A 21,969-nucleotide genomic window follows, 5' to 3' on the forward strand; every position below is an offset into this window, starting at 1 on the left:
TTGTACATTAGCCTGCACCACTCCTCTTCCTATACCATGCGAACGTGGTTACATACAGGCGCCGTTGCTATGGCAACACGCTCCCATTTCCCCCATGATGCCGGATCCATTTTGAATGGAGCTCAGATTGCATGCTCAGATCCGGAGGTGCAGGAGGACGAGAGTATTATGGTATGGATCCCATGCAGACAGAGGCAGGGAGGTGTTCAGCATTGATTCCTATGCAACATACGTATACACACAAGAGCACACACACATGACTCTTTACAGGAGCATGTAGGGCAGAACGTACATATAAGAAAAATCTATCAGAAGACATCATCATAGACATCATGTCAGAGCCATGGGTTGCACTGCACAGTGACATAACCTGTTTCAATGTTTATATTTAAAGAATATAAACATATTATGACAGAAGTGAAGAACCCAGAGTAGCTGTCACCAACTGTGCAGTTCCCCTCAGTGTTCTGGAGCTTTGTAGCATCATTCAGCTCTGGTTTTATGGCCCGCAGTCAGTGGAGCATTATTTTGGTGAGACTTCCATCATGTGAATAAAAACACTTCTCCAAATTAATATTAATGTAACTTTGTGTTTGATTGTGCTGAATGTGTCAGCCAGAGGTTTGCCATAAATTATTATGGTGAAGATATTAGCAATGAGTTGCTACTCTGATTTATGTCTAAAACGGAGTTTACATCACACACAAACACAAACCATGTCCTTTCACAAACCAGGTCTTTGGATTTTTTATGTATTTACTTATCTATTCATTTTGGATTGGTTGTAATTTTGGGCCTGTGCTTGTGTTTGTCTTAATCTTTGCATGCATTTATTTCTGTGGTATTAATTTGATTTGGTTAGTGCTGAGGGTGGTGAACTAAAGATTGTCAATCGTATTGTCATGTTGTGAAGGAAGATGGAAGCAGACGCCTGGCTGCCTTCTCAGTCCATTCCTCTTTGGTGGTGTACGGGAGAAGAGAGGGTGTGGATGAAAGAGGAGTGCACCTTCAGGCTGGCCTAGTAACAGGATAATAACCACTATAAAGTTTTCAGGTCAAGAATAGCTAGTTACATTTTTTAAATGATTTGTAATGGCCATTTGGAACGCCACACAGAACTTGCACTTATTATAACGACTGTATAATGACTGATGTTGTTGTTCTTTTTATGAAGGCAATCTCCATTTAACCACAGCTACAGAAATTGTTTGAGGGAACAGGGATGACTACGCACAAATCCATCCTTTTGTCAAGAGTTAAATTCAATTAGAGTGTGATCCTCAAACTATTTTGGTAAGAAAATAGGAGATATCTTTGGACATTAATCTGTCTATGTTAACTCTAATCTAAAATTAATATTACAGCAACATTGCTGGAAATTAACAAAATTGAAGATTCCCTCCTCGTAAGTAATACAGCACATGTAAGACGTTATAGAAGTAAAGAGGTAGAAAGGACAGATAAACAACAAGAGCTCCTGGGCCCTCAAGGATGCAAGTACAAAGGAAAGAGATGAATCCTACTGACTGAATAATGCTTAAAGATTTCCAGGGAAACAACTGCACTGAGCAGAGAGAAGAATTTTAAATAAAGAAAACACCAAATGGAAAATCATCATGAAACAATTAAATTATAATTTTTTTAAACAATGCAATTATCAGGTACAATTATGAAATCTATGAAATCGCCCACCATGAACTGTTTTAATCTTTCATTGATTTCTCTATATTTATATACCCCTTACATATCAAGTAAGGGCTGATTATTTTAAATATGTTTACTTTATAAATAGTTGATAAGTTGCTATTTTTTCTATTTCAATACTATTTATTGCTCTTTAAATGCCATTTTTATTAATAGTTTAAAAAAAATTCACTTTGACCCAAAAAATCATCCATCAACCTCATTTCTTGTTGAATTGAGTTTTCGATCCGAATATTTTCACTTTTATTATATATATTTATAATCAAAATAATTGCTGAAATATTAATTGACAAGATAAGACAATATAATTTATCACATAATAATAATAATAATAATATTAATAATAATAATAATAATAAATTATAATAATAATAATATCACATAACAATTTGAGGTAAAATGAAATATTAAATATGTTAAAATATGAGTTTTTCTTTTGTATTTCATCATCTCCTGCTGCATATTCCAGCTCAGAACGTGTTTGTTTCATTCTTTAGTAACTTAATAATAACCATCAGCTCTGTGGTTACGAATATTTGTAAAGTTTTCCAACTCAGCAACAAAATGTAGTAATTTATGTGCAAAAATAAACATTTCAACTGAACTGACATTCTGAGAGTTGTTTAAAATGAAACTTTTGAGAAATAGGAAAACACTCACATGGTACTCAAATATTGCACTTCCCTTGAAACAGGTGAAAGGCCAGAGACCGATTTTTTTACATTTTATATTAATATTGTTTTTTGTTAAAGATTTTAAATAACAGGCAAAGATAGTTCAAATTCTAGTCCTGACAGGGAAACACGAAATCCTGTTTTCATTTTCAACAGTGTGCAATGAGGATTAGATGTTTTATAAATGCACATGTCTTTCTGGGGTCTATATCCTCAGATGTTTGTAGACTTGCAGATAAAAGCTGCAGTCTCCAAGTCCAAACTCAGACTAAAGAGGTTGAGAAACACCGTCATGACTAAACAGAGCTTGTAAAAATGTCCCTTAAACTGAATATAAATAATAAAACAGAGGATGTAATACTGAAATATGCTTTAAGGGTTAATAGCTTTTAGCCAATCTACATTATAAAGTAATAACTTCCTCATTAACAAAGTGTCTGCAGAATCAAAACATTTCAAACATGTTGAACTCAGTTAAACTGCTCAGTTTAAATAATTCCATGTTTTGTGAAAGTAAAAGACAACATTGACAGCATATCTTCAGTTCAGTACCTTATTGTCCTGCTTGGGGAAATTCAGCTTGTAATAGTCTACCATTGGAGCTGTTTCAGATGTTCTATTGCTACGTGTTAGCATTAACAAGCTGTTTACTTACCATTCTAGCAGAAACAATGTTAGCATTTCAGCATCAAGCTTCATTCCTTCACTCCAGTGGAGGAAAACAGCACCAATGTTGTTCCTCATTTCACTTCTTTCTGTCACTTTACTCCTACTAAAGTTAGCATGCTAACCACCTAGCTCCCGACTCAGTGTTCACGCCTCCAATATTGAGTCACTCCAGTCTCCAGTCTGCCCTGAAGAAGTAGCTGTGCTCAGAGGACGATTACAACCTCTGCCTTGTAAAGACAATGATGGTTGAAGCTTTGAAGAGAGACCATCACCACCACCTGCTACCAGCAAGAATCTCTGTACATATAGCACCTTCAACTGCTGTTGGTGTGTTTTAAGTCATCAGATAATTCAGGAAAGTAAGTAGTTGGGTTAAAGGAAACAAGTCCTTCAAATAAATAACAAGGGGACCTGTTGCAGCCATAGCAGCTTTATTTAGCCTCCTTTCTGCAATAGGGAATCAGGTAATTAACCTTTTTTTCAGACCAGACAGTCATGGATGTTTTACCTCTAACCTGCTGCTGATCTTTTACATTGAGGTTCAACTCGTCTGTGTTGAAACTTTCATATTTTTGTCAAAATTAATATATTGTTCCATTTACTGCCATCTATGTTAGCTTTAGGCCAATAGCAACTCTGATATGATTGTGACTTATAACGTTAATTATAAACAAATTATTCCTGACATCTGAGTACAAATGGCAGTAAGCACATGTAAAATCAGCGTTGGCATTATGAGGAGGTCTTGGAAAAATGTTCTCTGGCCCCAAAAAGTTTGAGGACCCCTGCTCTAAAGAATCTGTTTCAGGGATTGTACACATTGATTTGTAGCCATTACATTTACAGTATCTATCTAAAAAAAAGACTTGGATGATTTGTTTGAATATGCTGAACACGTGTGGTAGCAAAGTGCACTTCTTACACTATTCTGACTGCAGTAACTCCTACGTGCTGTTCAAAAAAGAGACATCAGCTGAAAGTGTAAAGCTATATTTATTGAGGTTAACAACTGTAGTGGAAAAATAACTAAGTGTGGTTGAAACCTATTTTTTAGTTGAAAAGTAAGTCTTTGCATACCTGTTTGAGACTTTTATGACCTGAACTGTTTGTGACCTGAAACCTATATAACATGTTTAAATACTTTATGACCTGAAACCTTTATGACCTCTTTTATCAGTTATTTACTCTCCAAAGAACTGAATTTATGTCTTCTCTATCTCCTAAGGAAACATATGTAAATTTGATTTCTGTGTTATGATTCCTTTCACAAACTGCGCCTACAGAACCAGTCTGAACTGGCTCAGACAAACAGCCTTAGTTCTCCGATATAAGATCCTTGCATTTGACTGTTCTCCATCTTCACTCTGAGATCCCTGTGACTCTCTGTGTTGATCCTTTCTGCAGAAAGCCCCACACATAGACAAATTTGGTGTTCCAGCGTCTTGTATTTTCAGATATCCATCACAAGGTGGTGGCTGCTTCACTCTGAAAAACATGTGGCTGTACAATGTTTGTGGAAAAGTGGGAACAGAGCAGTCTTATGGTATTGGTGCCCTGATGCCACTGTCTAAGACCATGTGCCACATGAAAGGGCAGAGGCATTGCACTGGGTCTCTAAAAACCAATGCCAGCTAAAAGCTAATACTTTTTCCTGTAGCCTGTGTCTGCAGTTGACATAATAGCTGTCGCTCCATTCAGGAGCTGCAGAACATGGAGGCCGAACTGAAATAAAATGGTTACCTAGAAACAGCAATAATGGTTGGACACTACAAGAAGGTTTCAGCGGCCCTTGTTTTTTTATATATATATATGGTTAGCTGTGTGGTTAAGTTGAAGCCTGACACTTAAGCATTGGGCGTCTAATTGCTTTCATCACCTCTATGAAAAACGGTTCATCACTGAAGCGCAATGGATCCTGGGAAAGGTAGGGCCAGGAAGGATCCACCCTTTGGAGCCTTCGTTTGTTGGGGATGGAAGGACGCACTTGTCGGCTGCATTTGAAGGAGCCTTTTGAAACAGGACAGCCTGGGACGTATTCGGTTTTGACACAGCTAATGACTTTCACAATGTCATGAATGCTAATAGTCATCATCTATACTATGGCCTTCTCAACCCAACTCAAGCATTTAGCATTTAGCTCATAACACTAAAAGAAAAACCTTTGAACCTCATTTGGACTAAATTATTTTATCTTGAGGACATGGGTTTATTTTACCTGCATTGTCCCTCACTAATTCCAACCTGGGTTGTAGGTAACGTCTAACCTATGCAACTAGATGAGCTAAAATTGAATTATTTTTCTAATCTCAAAGATGGGAATATACATTAAAAACAGCAGTATGTACGTCTTTTTGAGACCAGAAAATATATAGAGGAGTGATGTAAAGCCTGCATGTGTTATATACCGCAATCAGGCAATGCTGACTTTTTACCTCCGCCGACGCAGTTAGGTTTTCGCCCGTTTGTTTGCTTGCTTGTTTGTTTGTTTTTACATTTTCATCCATCATTGAAAATAATGAGGAAAAATAAATCATTCATTCATTTTACAAATACATATTCATTGTGACTGGTCACCCCCCACCATAGCTTTATGTGCAGCTTATAATACAAACTACAATGGTTCTGTGAACCAACCTTTTTCCAGAGAAAAGCTCTCTCTGATTCTGGGAAACAGGATTACTAGAAGAAAAGAGAAGGGGCAGAGAAAGTGAAAGTATTGGTGCAAAGTGAAAGTGTTGCATAGCAGAAGCAGAGTGTTTCCTCTCTGTGTATAAAAGACAGAAACCTCCTGTGCTGTGTGTCATCAGGAGTAAAGACTGAAGAGAGATACTGCAGGGAGAGCCAGAACCTGTCTACAGCCACAACTATGAACTCATCTGCTATTACCTTCCTCAGCTTCCTGCTTGTCCTCTGTGCTCAAGGTAATGGGAAAACTTTATTGTCCTGTAAATCCTTCATGTTCATGATCTGATTTGTTTCATGTTGGGTTGTGAATGGGGACTTACCTGCAGAATGGCAAATAGTAGACACTGGCTGTTCCTTTTTATCTAGTGCAAGCAGTAATGCAGCTCAAAGTGGCTGATCTTTGTGTGACAAGTGTGTTATTCCGACAATGTCAATGTGTGTAATGTTCAAAGGGTCACTGGTGGTGATTAACTCTCAGAGAATTAACACTTGACTCTGCAGTGTTGTTGTTCAAACTTCTGAAATCAGAACATTTTATTTTAGTCACAGAAAAACGAAAATCTGTTCATGACACTTTGCCAATGATATCATTATGCATACAAGAAAATATATGTCCTTAGATCTGTACAAAAAAATCAGGAAACAAGATAGGGAATAGCATTAGCTATATCCTAACTTGCACAATGCCATGTATTTTTGTTACCAGGCTTCAGTACAGTCTGAGTGAGCTGACCTTTAACCTAAACCTCAAATGCCTGTCTCCTCTTCCCACAGGACTACCAGACAGCAGATCCAGAAAATGCAAGTGCTTAAACGGTTATATCGGCAAGGTCAACCCACAGCTCATCAGCCAGATCAAGTCAGAGCCAGTCATACACCACCCAAACATCTTCTGCCAACAAATAGAGATTATTATGTGAGTAGATGAGCTGAATGACTTCACATTTATGTGCCATTCACTGGGTTCTCTTTAACACGACTCGTTCTTCTCTCACAGCATCATAGGAAAGCAGGAGAAATGCGTGAATCCAGAGTCACCATTCGGAAAATTTCTTCTCAAAAACAAAAATAAGTAAGTCAAGGTCGACTGTACAAACATCTGACAACATGACACAGTGTTGGGCAGGACAGGCGTCTCACACAACACTGTGGCTGCTTCACATTCCCATTGCTTTTTAACTAACAGTGTCTTTTGTTGATTCAGGCATGAGAACAAGAGAGCTGCGATCATGACGACGACCTCCAGTCAAACAAATACATGGAGCTCAACAAGACTCCTCCCCACAGACTCTGCTCCAACGACCATGTAACAGCACAGAAACCCTGTTGTTGTGATATAAGCTTACCTTTGTCATGTTATTACTATAAGTGTTCAAATGTTCTCAGTGGCCAATCATGAGTTCATGTTCTCAACTTATATATGGTCTACACTACACATGGCCAAAAGTATTTGGACAACCTGGCTGCAGGGATTTGCTCCCACTCAGCATTCCTGACCATCCCTAAGGGTTTGGTTGTTGTTGTGCAGGCCGGTCATCGTGTTCTCCTGCACCACAGGACCACAAACCCATTTCTCCATGAGATCTTTAGGTGGTAGTGGGTGCAGTGTCCTCAAGCTCTCAGTCAGGCTCTAATATGGTTACTTTTGGTTTCAAAAACAAAGATGGTGCCAAAACGGGTGATGTCATGGTGGGTTGCCACTTGGCTAGAGCTCATTGTAGTGATGCCTAGAGGATCATCAGTACTTTGCACATAGCTTTCATCTGGGGTCTTTTCTTAGCATTGCTTCATAAAACATTTTGTTAGAATTAAACCTAGTTGTTTGCTTCATTTCAGGAAACTCAGTGTGTTTGAGTCATGGTATCAATGTTTTTAAAATTTTAACTTTTTTACCAGATGTAATTCTGAGTGTAATCTTTCAGATCTTCTAATGTTTTTCTCAAACTAAATGACTCGCACCAACTGGACCAGACAATCATCTAATCATCTTCTGAAACAACTTATTACCAGATGTCAATCTGATATTTTTACAGTGTAACATTCCTTTATATGCTCTAAATTGACATAAATTATACCCATATCCTTGCTTTAAATAAGTAGCATACATATCCTCAAAATATATTAAACTCACATAGCTTTTTATTCAGCCGTTATATAAAACAGTAAACCATCTTGTGAGAAAAACAGTTTCAATACATCCCAAAATCATTACAGCTGATATCTTAATGTTCACAATAAAATATGATTAAGATCTGTTAAAAATGTATAAAAGAAAAAAAGGAAACATTTTATGCATTAGAAATACTGTCAGAGTTTGTGATCCAGTTAAAGAAGCAACACACATCAGCCAGACAAGCTTAAGCAGTTAGTCAGTGATCCCTGTATTATCTTTCTCCTATATAAAGCACAGAACCAGCAGGTTGGAGATTGAAAACATCTCAACACCTTTTTATTACAGTCTGTTAACTGACTTAATCCAAGTCATTTTCTGCAAGGTGCACAGTGTAATATACTTAATTGTCATACTGTTTGGCATTAGAGATTAAAATGAAGGTGGATGTAATCCACTGCAGCACAGTTAAGGTTACTTGTGAGAAATCACTTCCCACTGCAGAATCTCACTTTTTTTGCATCGTTATTTTCAAAGACACATGGTAATTTCCAAACACTGCATGTAATACTGAGTCTTAGAAAACACACTGTACAGTAGATGTGGTAGATGAGAACTTAAGTTTGACAAAAAAAATAATAACAGTTCAAATAAAGGTAACAGACAATAAGAGTATTGGAAATCTGCCACAGAGAATACTGAAGCAAGGAAATGCTGGAATGAGTTGAATCTTACAAGGAAATGAACTTTTGTGGTGAATCACTAAATGCGATTAAAATACCACTGAGTTTATTACCTTAGTTAAAAACCATCCACATGTGTGATTTGAATTGAACTTGCTAAAACCCTTCAACATACAGAAATTATCGAATCATAGCTTAGTAACATGAACGTTTTGAATTACTTGATGTTGTTTGGAGGATGGTGTATTTTTTCAGCCTTTTAAGGGATAGGTAATGGAATTAACTTTGTGTTAATTTGCTCTAATGTTACCGTGATCAGGTAACTGGTTTGGTATCTGAAGAAGTAGCTAGTGTGTAGCATGTCCTGCTATGTGAGGCTGGTCCCAAACGCTTGTGTAACAAAGCTTATGCTAAAGAACAATGCTACATACATAGACCTGTAGTTCATGAAGACGCTCAGCCATTAGCCTTAGACATAGTATTTTTGCACAACTAGTGCAGTGCCTTTTTTAAAACTGCCTGTGGAATGAGCTGTTGGGTTTGGCCTGTGCTCCAGAATCTACTTCACAAATACTCCTCGTCATTAGTGAGTCCTCCTCAAATATACTGTCACTTTTTGATTGTTTGTGTGCTGGACGTATTTTTTAAACGTTGTGTTCATCCGACCTGATTCATGTGCAATATAGTTCATGATTTTCATTAAATGAAACTAAAATTGCTTCATTACTGCTGTAAATTATCTAAAGATGAAGAAGATGATTTAATTCTGTCCGAAGACTGAAGGCACAATGCCTCACCGCCACTGACTGCTACAGAACGCTGGTCGCCTGTTTATACACATTTTATTAATATTGAACGTATAATGTGTTCAAATCGTACACGATTCAGCACTGCACTTCCTCAGACAATCTACAATACACATACCAACTGTGAAGTTGATAAGATGTAGTTTTAGCAAAATATGTGTCCCACATACAGACAGACATTTGTGGAAGAAGATCAATATCATTTTCAATGGACTAATGAAGCTATAATTAGCTTCATTAGCCACTTAGCTGCGAATAATAAAAATCTGTTTCTGGCTACCTATCTGATAGAAAGGAAACAACTTTTGAAGATATTGAAGTTAAATCTGCCACTGTGGTGACATTAGACTTTTGTCTCTTACAAAAGTTTGGATGAGTGACTGAAAACTTGGGACACTGGAACTTCTATGTGAATTTGTGAAGCTGAAAAAAACCTTTAAGTTGGAAATAGTGTAATTTAAAATTTCAAAAGAGTTCAATTCAAACCACACATTCAAATAAACGGTTTTCAAATTAAAATCTTTCAATGCAGACACAGTATCAAGTATTCTCTAGTGGTTAAATTTCACATTTCAGTGTTCAGCTTATAAAATTAAAATCATTATGGCCTTTCATGTCATAATCACACATCTGCTAAAGTACAGTTTTCCATCAGAGGCAAAAGTGCTATAACAGAAACAAAGACTCAATACTTGCAATATGTATGTTAATTGTATTTCTTATACAGCTAAACAGCTAAAGTCCCACAAAGATATAAACCCCTTTTTACACTCAATACCACATAAGTCAACCAATACGGAGGTTTAAAGCAGGATCTTTAAAAATCTTACACACATACAGTTGTAAAGATATCATATTCAACTTTAAACCAGCACAGCAAACCTGGGGCATGTAGTATACCTACAATAGTAGTTTCTGGTTTGGGGGATAGGGATGTACATAATAAAGTTTAACCACTAACATGGCATTTTCTCTGCCAATGGTTTCATAGTGAACAGCAGGTGGCCATTTCTAAATAAAAACCAGTAGACAAGATGTCCGCTATGCTGAGGACTGACATTGGCCTGGTATGTTTATGGGGGTTGATTATTCTTCTTGCAAACTGTATATGCAGCAGTTTACTTTCATAATCACCAAAGCAACAATTAGAACCAATATTAGGTTTGCCTGACTTCCAAGGATGGTATAAACGTAATGGATGTTTTAATGGTCTACTGACACACTAAGGCGGCAGGACTGATCCTGATGCTTTTGATGGAGTTCAGGTAGCTTAATCATTGGGAAAAACTGTAGAATTATTGGTCTATTTTATTGTTTAGGCTGTTGTTTGCACATGTAAAAATGTATCCTTGTAAAAATTGTTTCTTGTCAGTTAATGGTTACTTAATGAGCATTGGTTATTGATGAGATAAAAAATGCACATCTCTATTGTGAGAACATGTTTGGGGACTCAGTACGTGCTGTTCCATTACAGGTAGCTGTACAGGTTTCTGTAGCCCTGCATCCATCAGACCGTTGTGACCATGTGGTCAGGTTTAGTAACACTTGAATCTGCTATTTTGCTGCAAAGCAGTAACATAGTGTGATGACATCCTGCTGTGACATTAGCATCAAATGAACTTTGTCAGTCAGCAGGATGTCTGTCAGGAGCCGGGGACTGAAAAAAGGCTGAGATATACTGATTCAGGCAGTAGCTTAGCAAAGTGGTGTCTGGACAGCAGATTCCCTCCTTCACTGCTGTCGAGCATCTTGGGAAGTGGAGTCCGCAGTAGCTTGTGCAGTTCCTGTAGTAGGGTCTTGAGACAGCAACTGCTTTGGCGGACGCAGGAACACCACCATCACTGTTATATTATCACTAGAGCCAGCTGCCTTAGCATGACTTACCAAATGTTGAGCGACTCTCAGTCCAATAATCTCCTCAGACTGTTTTGGCTGAGTGTCTCCTCCTTCAGGGTCACCAAGTTGCTGAAGTGCATCCAAGACCAGATCTGGGACTGCTGAAGGTTTGACTGTATCAAAGAAGCCATCACACGCCAGTAACACGTAGTCCTCATCACCGAACAGCTGGACCGTTGAGCAGTCAGCATCTCCAGACACATAAGGCTTCTGGTCAAAGTCACCTGGAGGAAAGGTATGAATGTGTGGTTAGTAGCTGCAGCTAAGTACAGCAGGAAATCCTCAAGCAGATTGAGTCCAGACCCGAGGGTCTCTTTATTAAATCACAGGTAAATGTTGAATATGTCAGTTATGGTAATAGTGGCCAAGGGGACATTAATGCCTATTTTTTTAATTGGGCAATAAACTATGGACTCTTTGATTAATTGGCTAATTAATTTTCTAAGCTGCAGTTCTAAAGCTGATAACAGTAACAGTAACCTTTTAAAGTATTGTCTCATGGCAATAACATTTTTAGTCACAACCATGTTTAGTGTTCAGCTGTGTAAAACAATAGTCTAAACCAGAGTCTTTAAAAAGAGAAATAGACCGTTATCCTTCGCAAATCATCTTATTAGGTCTTTTTTATTTTATTTATAAAAGATGTACAATTTTGAGAGGATACAGACGATGAGAAATCACACTGACTTAAAGGTTCAGAGTGGCATCTTGTGGTGATGTTGCATATTGCAACCAAATGAATACCTTGCCCCTTAACCTTCAGTACAGTGCAGCCATAAGTGAGGATATTCTCTGCTTCACTGCAAAAAACTGATCACAGGTGTTGCAGACTTAATACAATCCTAATATATGGTTTCCTGGACATCAAAATATATCGAACATGGGTTGAAAAGTTTGTATTTGACCTGTAAGGACCCATTCAAATTCAAAACATTCTAGAAGCAGACTATCTGCAGTAGTTTGTCCAGCAGAGGGCACTCACTATCAGCGTGTGTGTGTTGGGGGGGCTGTCCTTGGTCACTGGCAAATGTCAGTGAACTCGGACACAAAAGGGCTACTCTTATGCACAGTTCTTTCTATAATGATGTAAACCTACTCAAATTAAAGCTGAGACCTGGCAATTTGTATCCATTATCTTTTGTCAAACTGAATGTGCTGAAGCATTGAGCCAGAGAAACATAAAATGTGTCCTTGTGTTCGAATACATATGGTCGGTACTGTTAGAGTGATGTGGTGAACAAATACCTTTCTACCGCTAATACACAAGAGACACCGTGCAGTAAGGCTGAGAAAAACAAGGGTTGAGACCCTGTTTGTATCAGCACTAATTCTCAGATCCTGCTGGTTGTGACTGACTTACCGATTGCTCTCGATACAGCATAGGTGCCATTAACACGCCAGCAACCCATGAAGGTGATACAGCCGCCAAGATCCTCAATTCTTTGTTTCTCATCCTGGACAGCGGGGAAAATAAGAGACAGAGTTTACCACCTGATCACCTTTTCATGTGAAGTTATTGGAACAGGCATCAGTGATGATTTAATATCGACCTGTCCCAAGTTACTGTCATCTAAGGCTGCAACAGATTAATATTTTCATTTCTAATTAATTTTATGATTTTTTGGGGGATTAATCAATAAGTGTTTTCAACGAGAGATATTAGCTTTCTTTTTGTTGATTTTTGTATCTTTGCAACTGTCACGTATTAGAAGCATCATCATCCCTCCCACTCGCTCGCGGTGAATCCAGCGATGATCACCACCTCCAGAGAGATGCAGAGGATCTCCGGAGTTCAGTGAATGTCTGAAAGCACCTTTATTATGGCTTCTCTTTGGCTGTTAATGTGCTGAATCTGATAACCAACTTGTCTGTAATGATAATGGTTGTTTCAAACATTCCTTCCAGCCTCCAAGTAGAAACTCTGGATAATGTCTAAATGAGCCCTTGTGAGAGTACAGCAGATACAGATTCACCACGAGTGAGTGGGCATGTTGATGGCATTTCAAGCATACTGACAAAAACAAAACAAAATAAATATTTAAGGATGAAAGAAAGGATCCATTTACGTAGAAAACACAAAGATGTTAACTTGGAAAGAAAAGGTGATTCCAGATTTTTTGGTGATATGGGCCAACACCGGTGTCGATGTGCTGTAAACAAAACACTCGTTCTTCGCAACTGATTAATGCATAACTTCCTGCCTTGCCTGCTCCCCCACCCTTTACCTGAACACTCCAAAGATATCTGTGTTGTTGTGGACCTGCTGCATTGTTCACATTTGAAAGGCAAACTACGGAGAAAGTCCGGACCCGTGCAGATATTCTCCGAAGCGCCTTTCTCAAAACGTCTTTTGTGTGTTCGTGTGTGTGCGCGCTTGTGTGTGTAGGTGTGAGAGAGAGATGTATCCTTACTTCTCTCTCTGGTTTATGGGGGTCCATGAGTGTAACAGCTTCACCCTTTCGGACCAGCATTGCTTGAGAGTCTCCCAGCCAGGCCACAGTCAGCTCTTGACCTTGGATCAGCACCACCACGCCTGTAGTGCCGCTCCGCAGACGCTGAAAACACACAGGATATTAATCAGCCTGAGGTTCTCTGCAGCAATGCACACTGGGAAAACCAGCTGGCCTTGATTTTAATGTTTAGGTGCTACACAGAGTTCACATACCTTTAAATAGAATTTAATTTAAAAAAGAAATGTTAATTAAGGCAAATATGAAGTAAAAACTATAAATGATCAAAGATCAAGCCACATACAAAATCTAATTGTGAAATGGAATATGATGGGTAGATAAAATCATAAAAGGTAAATGTAATTTAAAAATAATTTCATCCAAAAGCCTTAAAATATTGTGGTTCTATTTAGAAATTTGATTCATGATCAACACTGACAGTTGAAATGTGTGATTAAAATTGTACCTAAATTAACTAATTTGTTACAGTTTTTTAAAGGGATAGTTCACCAAAAAAATGTAAATGCCCTCATTAACTACTCACCACTATACCAATGTGTTTGAGTGTTTGAGTTCACAAAACAGTTAAAGGGCCCATATTGTGTAAAATACATTTTCTGGGTTTTTACTATCCGTAATAACTTGAAGGGGGTCAGTAGGGACCCTAAAAGTATGAAAACAGTCACTCCGCGGACTATTTCACTCATTCCATTCTAAGAAATATGTTATGGAAACGTCTCGATTCGTACTTCCTCCCCCGTATGATGTCATTCGGGATCGCACTCGTCTCTCAGCCCCACCCAGCCGGTACCAGTCCAGCCTCCGAACCCACCACCCCCGCTCCCCGTCACCACCACCTCCCCTCCACACAGAATGCGACACCAAGCCAACATGATGCTGAGCTAGCAGCTTGTTAGCTACCAAAGCTAACCACAACAAACAACACTGAAGAAACACTGCAGCGTGGAGGGATGCAAGGAAGAGAATGTGTCCGTGCACATTCCTCCTAAGAACGTTACTGTTCGAGACCAGCGGTTACGCTTTATTTCTTCTTGTCGCTGTGCTCAGTACGCAGACGTTACTCCGTTGTGAAACTCTGTACTGTGACTCGGGACGTTACTCCTACATTGGCCGACTGTCCTGCTAAAACTTGAACAAACATGAGGACGGTGTAACTTACCGTTCCGAAACATCCTGTTGAAACCTACTGTAAATATATGGCTGGTCTTCTATAGCGGTATCCAAACATAACAACGTGACTTTCAGCTGTGTTTACCAGAGAGATCGTAAATGCGCCAGAATGAGACCAGTGATAGGCCTGGTCGCGTGTCACTCAAAGTGCAGTCAGCCAATCAGAGGAGGGGCTCAAGAGGCAGGTGAAAACAGCCTGTTCTGTCTGCAGCTCCAGAGAGAGGCAGAAGAGAGGACATGGAAATACACATTGCAGCAGTTTTTTCGACTTTAAACCACTGATATATCATCTTAGGGGGACCAATACCTCAAATCCCAGAAAAGTGTAAAATATGGGCCCTTTAAGGAGTCTCAGGGGTAAACTTTGTTAGAGCAGAATCCAATAAAATTGAAATCAATTGTGACCTCTTCTTCAGACGTAATAAGACAACAGAAAAAACATAACATGCCTCCATACTGCTCCTGTGGTGTCATCCAAGTGTCTGCAAGCCACGACATTCAAACTCGACTCGAAACAGCTTCATTTACACCATGTTTTAAGCCTAAATGTACACTCACACTAGTGCACACTCACACTAGTGTGTAAGGTCAGGAGTAAGTACAAGCTGACAGCAGAGTGTTCAGGGTGTAATCAGTGCTACGTCAGTACCTCTCTCTTGGCTTTGTCTCTGAACATGTCATCTGTGCGTTTGAAGGCAGTTTTAAAGGCAGTGGCTGCGTCGCTCGGTAGCATTTCCTGTTTACTCAGGGCAACATGGAGGTGGGTTGCTGTGTAGGTGGCAGCGTCCACCCCTCCATGTCCATCAAAAACAGCATAGTAGGCACGCTCCACTCCATCCTGGGCCATGGTGTGGAGAGAGAAAGAAATATATGTTGGACATATTTTATCAACATTATGAAAACGGACATCCCTTGAGCAAAGATTGTTGTTTGCATTATCCTGTTTAAATCAATCTGAAATAAAAACCAAAACAGGTAGAACATTCTTTCCTTTTGCCAAGACCCCTGTCCTCTGCCTCATCATGCTGTATGCTGTATGCTGGGGATGATGTCATGTGAGGTGGAATAAGTGATGGTAAGACACAGTGGTGGGAGAGGAGCAGAGAAAACTAAAAATGTTCATAGGTCAAATGATTGTATGTTTACAAATATTTGTTCATGTTTCCACATGTAGAAATCTTTTGCATCAATGTTTTATGTGTATATTTAGAAAAATTTGGATGAAAAAATCTTTTTTTAACTTAAGACAATTTCAGTACATTTATCTTTTATCAAAATGTATTGACTTACATAACCTTTTACCTTAGACACCTTAATATATGAAGCATTTGTAGATATAACGCAAGGGATAGTCAGCAAAAATAAGGTACTGGTAGACCTATTGCAAAGTTCAATCATAAAGCCATTTTATTTCTGTATTATTCAAGCTTTTCAATCACTAACTAACAGGAGAAAGAAGAAAAAGAAATCCAGTGACAAGCAATGTTTGGTGTTGCAGTCAAAGTCTTGTACCTGGATTCCGAAGAGCTGGTTGAACTCAGCTAAGGCCAAATGTTTGTCCTCCATCTTTCTCCTCGTGTTCTTGATGGCATGAACAGAGCAGCGGTGGAACTGGGAAGGGGACGGGGAAGGCTTGGGGAAGTTTTGATGCCATGCCAGCGCTACATCTATCACCTTATTCAGGAAGAGGCGTTGGACTGCCTCTGACTGAAGTACTGACGATTAGATAAAACAGACATAAACAAGACATAAATCACAGTCTTTGGGTTTTTACTTTTTGCTGTTGGTAAATACAGTACAATACATGACAGAAGATAGAGAATGAAAACAACCAGCTGTTCATAGCAGACATCCCGACTCTTAGACTGTCTATGGGACATAGAGATTTTCACTAATGCTGCAGTTCTTATCAGCAGACAGAGAAAGCGGGACATTGGCTGAACAACACATTGGAGCATTCAACAGCTAAGGAGCTGATTCTATTTTGTGAGTGGGGACTAAAAAAATTCTACAAAAAATAATTAATATTGCACTTATATTCTCCAGCTGGACCCAAACATGACACAATCATTTAAAAGTTCAGTGTGTAAGATTTAGGTGAAAGGGATCTATTGGCAGAAATAGCTGTTTTCTTCTTAATTTAAATACTTTTTATTTACATCGGGAGCAGGCCACCATGTTTTTCACAGTCCAGACTAGATAAACTAAATGTCTTTTGAGTTTTTATGACAACTGAAGGCTGCCACATGTTCTCTTCATGTTTGGAAGGGGAGGGTTGAGGTGAGAGGCATTCAGCTGCAACATGCAACTTCACCACTAGATGTCACTAAATTCTACAAACTAAGCTTTAACAGCAGCAAAATGAGCAACTAGAACAGAGCTCAGAACAGAGAGTGCATACCTCCACCAAGGCTAATGCACCATCTGACCATGTCAAAGCAGTGTATTCCATTAATTATTTAGACTTTTGGCAGCTTGACATGTTTTAATTTGTCCTGCCACCTTTTTCATTGTAAACACATTTTTTTTACAGATCTCTTAATAACATAAGAGATCTCTAACTTCGTGTTAAAATAATAAATAATAAAAAACAAAAAAATCCAATCCCCCCCCCACTTATGTAAAATGTTTCCTTGAGTCATGTCCCTCCACAAAAATATTGGGAAATCTGACGAGTACTTTTTGCGCAATCCTAGTGACTAACAAACTAACACAGACAAAAAAAAAACCTCCTTGGTGAAGGTAACAAAATAAAACTCACAGACTGCTTTCTGTTCTTCTTCCTGGTTGGCCTCGGTTTCCTCTGGGCAGTGGAAACGTGAAAGGTCCTCCCGCAGCAGCTGAGACAACGCTGCCTGGCACAGGAGGGCGCTGAGGACTGCAGGAGCACCCCTGAAATAACAAACACCAGGAGAAGCACATGTTGTGTCGTTTGTCAAGATATAAAGCCAAGTACACAACTGTACAGCCAGAGCTGACACATCCACATGAGTTTTGAGACGAAAAAACAAAAACAAATGGATAAAGCAGCACTAGGTCAGGCTCCTGTTAGTAATGGCCTGTCTCAGATGTCTGAGATCATCTCATTTCTGCTGCAAAGAACAACAGAAAGGACAATGGTGTCTATGCAGTAAGGGTATGTAGTCTTCCTGACCTACTATACTCCCAAGTTTAGCTGAACATGAAGATTCATTCATAGACTGTCCATTGCAAGAATATGACTATGAATAGAGGGAGACTAATGATCTTGGACAACTTGCACACAAAGGCAGAGGTAATAATAAAACCAAGGATGAGACCAGAGTTTTCTCTATTATCCTCAATATGAAAAGATTAAAAACTAGAAAAACAGTTATCCACTATGTTTTGATTCACAACCCTGGTAAAACAAACTCCCAAACCACCCAGTAGCCCCAGAACCCAGACAACACCTAAGCCTGGTGGCAGTTTTACACTGTATCAGCAACTATTACGCCACCCTGTCAACAACACAGCCTGAATGAGCAGGGCAAGAACAGATCTGTCAGGAATGAGCAGAATGCAGGCAGACACACACACACACGGTTGTACATCTATCTTAGTGAGGACACTCGTTGGCATAATGCATTCTATAGCCCCTTACCCTTACATTAACCATCCAAACTAAATCCCTAACCCTAAAGCCAAGTCTTAACCCTGAAACAGCCCTTTCAAAGTCAAAAAGTGAGGACGAGTCCAAACATGTCCTCACAGAGATGTCTGTGCAATCTACAGTGGCAGAATTAATGTAGACAATAAAAACAAGGGGTGTCTGCACCTCTTGTCACAGTGAACACATTTTCTCATTGATTTAATTATTAATCAAAGAATTCTGCTGCCTGTTTCCTAAAGCTCAATGGTGCATTTGTTCACATTATGTTTTTCAGGCTATTCATAATTTCATCCATGCAGGTTTCATGGAAGGGAGACTGCTAATCTTATGATCATTTAAATTCAGGTACATTTCAATGCCACTGTTCCTTTTCTCACACCGATCTTAATTATTGCATATTTTAATGCGATATCTACCTGATTGTTGACATGCAGTCAATTAATTAAAAGGAAAATTAGGAATTCGAAAATTAATTACCCCACACACACAAAGGAGAAAGACGTGGCTTTGTAATAAAATATGGCCAGTTATACAAATCAAACAAGGAATCAGAATCAAAGGCCGCAACAAGAGCAGTCAGTTATTTGGTCGACAGCCGGCGCTTGTGAGAGGTGCTGCTCCTCCTTCCAGTCATACCTGGCAGTCAGCAGCCTCAGGCCCAGCTCCAGGCTCTCTCCATGCAGCTCCTCCAGAGACACTTTGCGACTCAGAGGGCTGACAGGCAGCGGACTGTCTTCCTCCAGAGCAGCTGGGAACTCGTCCACAAACCTCCCCAAGAAAGACTGGGCCTCCTCCTCCATCTCGCTGACTTTGGCTGCAGCACGCTCTTGAATGAACAGGGGATCAGGGCTCAGTGTTCACAAGTGGAAACTGTACGGGCAGAGAAAAAGACTTTTACACCTTATGTAGCATACAATTCACACACAGCGATTTGACTTCCCTGCTAGTATCACATTTGTGAGATACATGCAGAAATCAATGATTATATTATTATACATCATTGTAAAACATTACCTTTTGTCATATTTTCAGTGTGCGTTGGACTTCCGCTGCACCTTGCACATTTTGATTTCTTTTTTGTGTATTTTTACCTTGTATTTTATTGTATTTTGATATAACTGGCTTATACCATGTCATTTTTTATATTCATATTGTTAAAACCTGTCCAAATAGCAGTAAAACGATTACGCCTGAAAGGCTCCACCCAGTTTCTTTGAATTATTATCTTAACTTTTAACATAGAAATCAATATTTTGATTTGCAAAATGACACCAATGGCAAATCCAAAAAAATCACTACTTTTGAGTCTGTCAAAATGTTGCTTAGTATTCCTCAGAAATTTGACCTACTTACATGTTTATTTGTTTTCTTCAGATAACCTAAAACATTTCAGGTTAAAAAGCTTTAAATTGTGTCACGTGCACTGTTTTATTTTCACAGACTGATTTAGCCTGACATGAGACCAGTCAGCACTGACGGTGGGATTCTGTTTCATCGTCCATCAGAAATTTTATTTCATCATCAATCTATTTCAATTAGATGCGTGTTTTGTGGTTTATCTTATGAAATAGTTGTTTCCCTAGTATAGTCAGTAGCACAATACTAGTATGTAGCAGTGAATACAAAGTAAAGTAGTTTAGTAACACTGAGCAGAGACATGCACCAGGTTGTGTAACAAACTTTACCCACAAACAGCTCAACACAGTGCGACTACAGGCCCAACTCCATCTGCATCCGGCCGGATACTGCAGACTGGGAGTTGCCCCACTCACTCCCACAAAGATATTCAGTGAGTTACAGGGTTGAGCAACAGTTTTAGTGCTGAGAAACAACACACATGCGTTGGAAAGATTTTGCAAACTGTGCTTGTAGTTAAACCAACTATGTAACGACATATAAAAGCGAATATGTGGTAAAAGAAAGTTCAAGAACCGTACCACTATAATCTCATGTTAATGGAGCTCTAGATGGTGACATGGAGCTTGACTAGAGAATACGTGCTAGCAACTACATCATGTAACTTCACACATCATCATTTTGTTTTCCTACACGTTTAAGTCGCAGTTTGACGTGTGGTAACTAAGTGTCTATGGAAGTAACCATGGTACGAACCTAAGGGCTTCCGTAGTTCTAACGACGGGTGAAACACCAACAGTTACACTGAAATAAATGTTTATTAACAACACAACTATAGTCTTTACTGCTTGAGTTTGTTAAAAAATATATAATTTAGCAACGAGCTGGCGGTGGTTACTTTACCTTAGCTGGGGCTAGCTAAGTTAGCACTGTCTGTAGTGTGGTGTTCCGCCCACAACACACAGACACAGATACACACAGACACACACGCGCGCACGCACACGCAAACCACAGTCTATGAGATGAACTGATAACGCGCACACGCACGCACATACAAACCTGCGCTGGTGGAGTTGATGGTAAAACACTGATGATAAAATCACAACGTAGACTTCAGTCAATGTGGAGCGCTCTGCAGCAGACTCTACATCCCATTGGTCCACTCTCCTGTACGTCGTCATACTTCCGTCTTCCTTCCTCTATACATTTAAAGGGCCACACTCTTTTACATCTATACAGTCTATGGATTACACATATTGCACAGAAATATGAAATAAAGTCAGCACATAGCACCTTTCTGCTGTTGATGACCACTAAAGACCTTTAAAGTTTTTTTATTGTTTTTTGGAGGGGGGATTTAGTCAGGCCTGTATAAGATTGCTGCAAGATATGACAATTTAAAATACATGTGATGCAATCCAATATCTCTATTAAATTCTGATTACTTAAATACGGTTAAAGTTCTGACATGTGTGCTTGAGGGCTACCTTCTTATTATGCCATTCCAATGTCCAACATGCTTAAAAACACTTATATCCAGCAAATGTTCAACATTTTACTCCCCTGATAAAGACAGTCAGAGTGCCTTCTCTCCACAGATTCAACAGAGAATAACTGTTCAATAGCTTGGAGAAATTTGGTTTCAAAACAACATTAATTCTCTGACAACTTACTTCAAACCTCTCTCTCTCTCTCGCTCTCTTTATCTCTCTCTCGATTAAGACTGACCCACAGGTGAGCGTCAATCAATTCCAATTTTTGTATAGCCCATAATCACAAATCACAATTTGTCTCACAGGGCTTAACAAGGTGAGACCTCCTCTGCCCTTAATCCTCAGAAAGAGTGAGGAAATGCGACAGATGTAAGACAGCAGACGCAGCATTGATCTTTATATTCTGGTTTTGTCCCAGCCATGAGTAGTTCTGCACCACTAGTGTCGCCCAAAACCTTTGTTTAGGGAATGTTCTACAAAGAGCATCCTGCCTGATGGGGTGATGATACCCTCTTTTGTACTAAATTAAAAGTCAGATTTTTTTTATCCACTACACTACTTACCTTTTTATTTAATTAATCAATTTATTGGTGAACTGAATTATAGTGGTGAACAAACACA

The 21,969-nt window shown here is 39.1% G+C and overlaps 2 protein-coding genes across 3 annotated transcripts; one reads left to right on the forward strand and one right to left on the reverse strand.

The window, feature by feature from the left end:
• The first annotated feature begins 5,805 nt into the window (after positions 1-5,805).
• LOC124852369 (C-X-C motif chemokine 10-like) lies at positions 5,806-7,545 on the forward strand. Its single transcript, XM_047341214.1, has 4 exons — positions 5,806-5,968; positions 6,507-6,648; positions 6,730-6,804; positions 6,937-7,545. The coding sequence occupies exons 1-4, from the start codon at positions 5,914-5,916 to the stop codon at positions 7,040-7,042; spliced, it is 378 nt and encodes a 125-aa protein (XP_047197170.1). The 5' UTR covers positions 5,806-5,913; the 3' UTR covers positions 7,043-7,545.
• Positions 7,546-7,849: 304 nt separating this feature from the next.
• On the reverse strand, positions 7,850-21,837 carry ppm1f (protein phosphatase, Mg2+/Mn2+ dependent, 1F). Of its 2 annotated transcripts, none has more exons than XM_035165152.2 (8): positions 20,915-21,837; positions 19,136-19,369; positions 17,630-17,760; positions 16,381-16,583; positions 15,518-15,706; positions 13,639-13,782; positions 12,588-12,681; positions 7,850-11,451 (listed from the first exon to the last, which is right to left on the reverse strand). In XM_035165152.2, the coding sequence occupies exons 2-8, from the start codon at positions 19,297-19,299 to the stop codon at positions 11,063-11,065; spliced, it is 1,314 nt and encodes a 437-aa protein (XP_035021043.1). In that variant the 5' UTR covers positions 19,300-19,369; positions 20,915-21,837; the 3' UTR covers positions 7,850-11,062. The 2 variants fall into 2 exon arrangements, with proteins under 2 accessions (XP_035021043.1, XP_035021044.1); XM_035165153.2 differs by lacking the exon at positions 20,915-21,837 and adding an exon at positions 20,759-20,842.
• Positions 21,838-21,969: the final 132 nt, after the last annotated feature.

Source organism: Hippoglossus stenolepis, chromosome 9, assembly GCF_022539355.2.
Source record: "Hippoglossus stenolepis isolate QCI-W04-F060 chromosome 9, HSTE1.2, whole genome shotgun sequence".
NCBI classification, from domain to species: Eukaryota; Metazoa; Chordata; class Actinopteri; order Pleuronectiformes; family Pleuronectidae; genus Hippoglossus; species Hippoglossus stenolepis.

Coding starts and splice junctions, on each gene's coding strand:
- ppm1f (XM_035165152.2), bottom strand. CDS start 19,299: ATGGAGGAGGAGGCCCAGTCTTTCTTGGGGAGGTTTGTGGACGAGTTC. Junction 12,682..13,638: donor CCCATAAACCAGAGAGAGAA/GTAAGGATACAT, acceptor CCCGCTGTCCAG/GATGAGAAACAAAGAATTGA. Junction 11,452..12,587: donor TGCTGTATCGAGAGCAATCG/GTAAGTCAGTCA, acceptor CCTTTCCTCCAG/GTGACTTTGACCAGAAGCCT.
- LOC124852369 (XM_047341214.1), top strand. CDS start 5,914: ATGAACTCATCTGCTATTACCTTCCTCAGCTTCCTGCTTGTCCTCTGT. Junction 6,649..6,729: donor CAACAAATAGAGATTATTAT/GTGAGTAGATGA, acceptor CTTCTCTCACAG/CATCATAGGAAAGCAGGAGA. Junction 6,805..6,936: donor CTTCTCAAAAACAAAAATAA/GTAAGTCAAGGT, acceptor TTGTTGATTCAG/GCATGAGAACAAGAGAGCTG.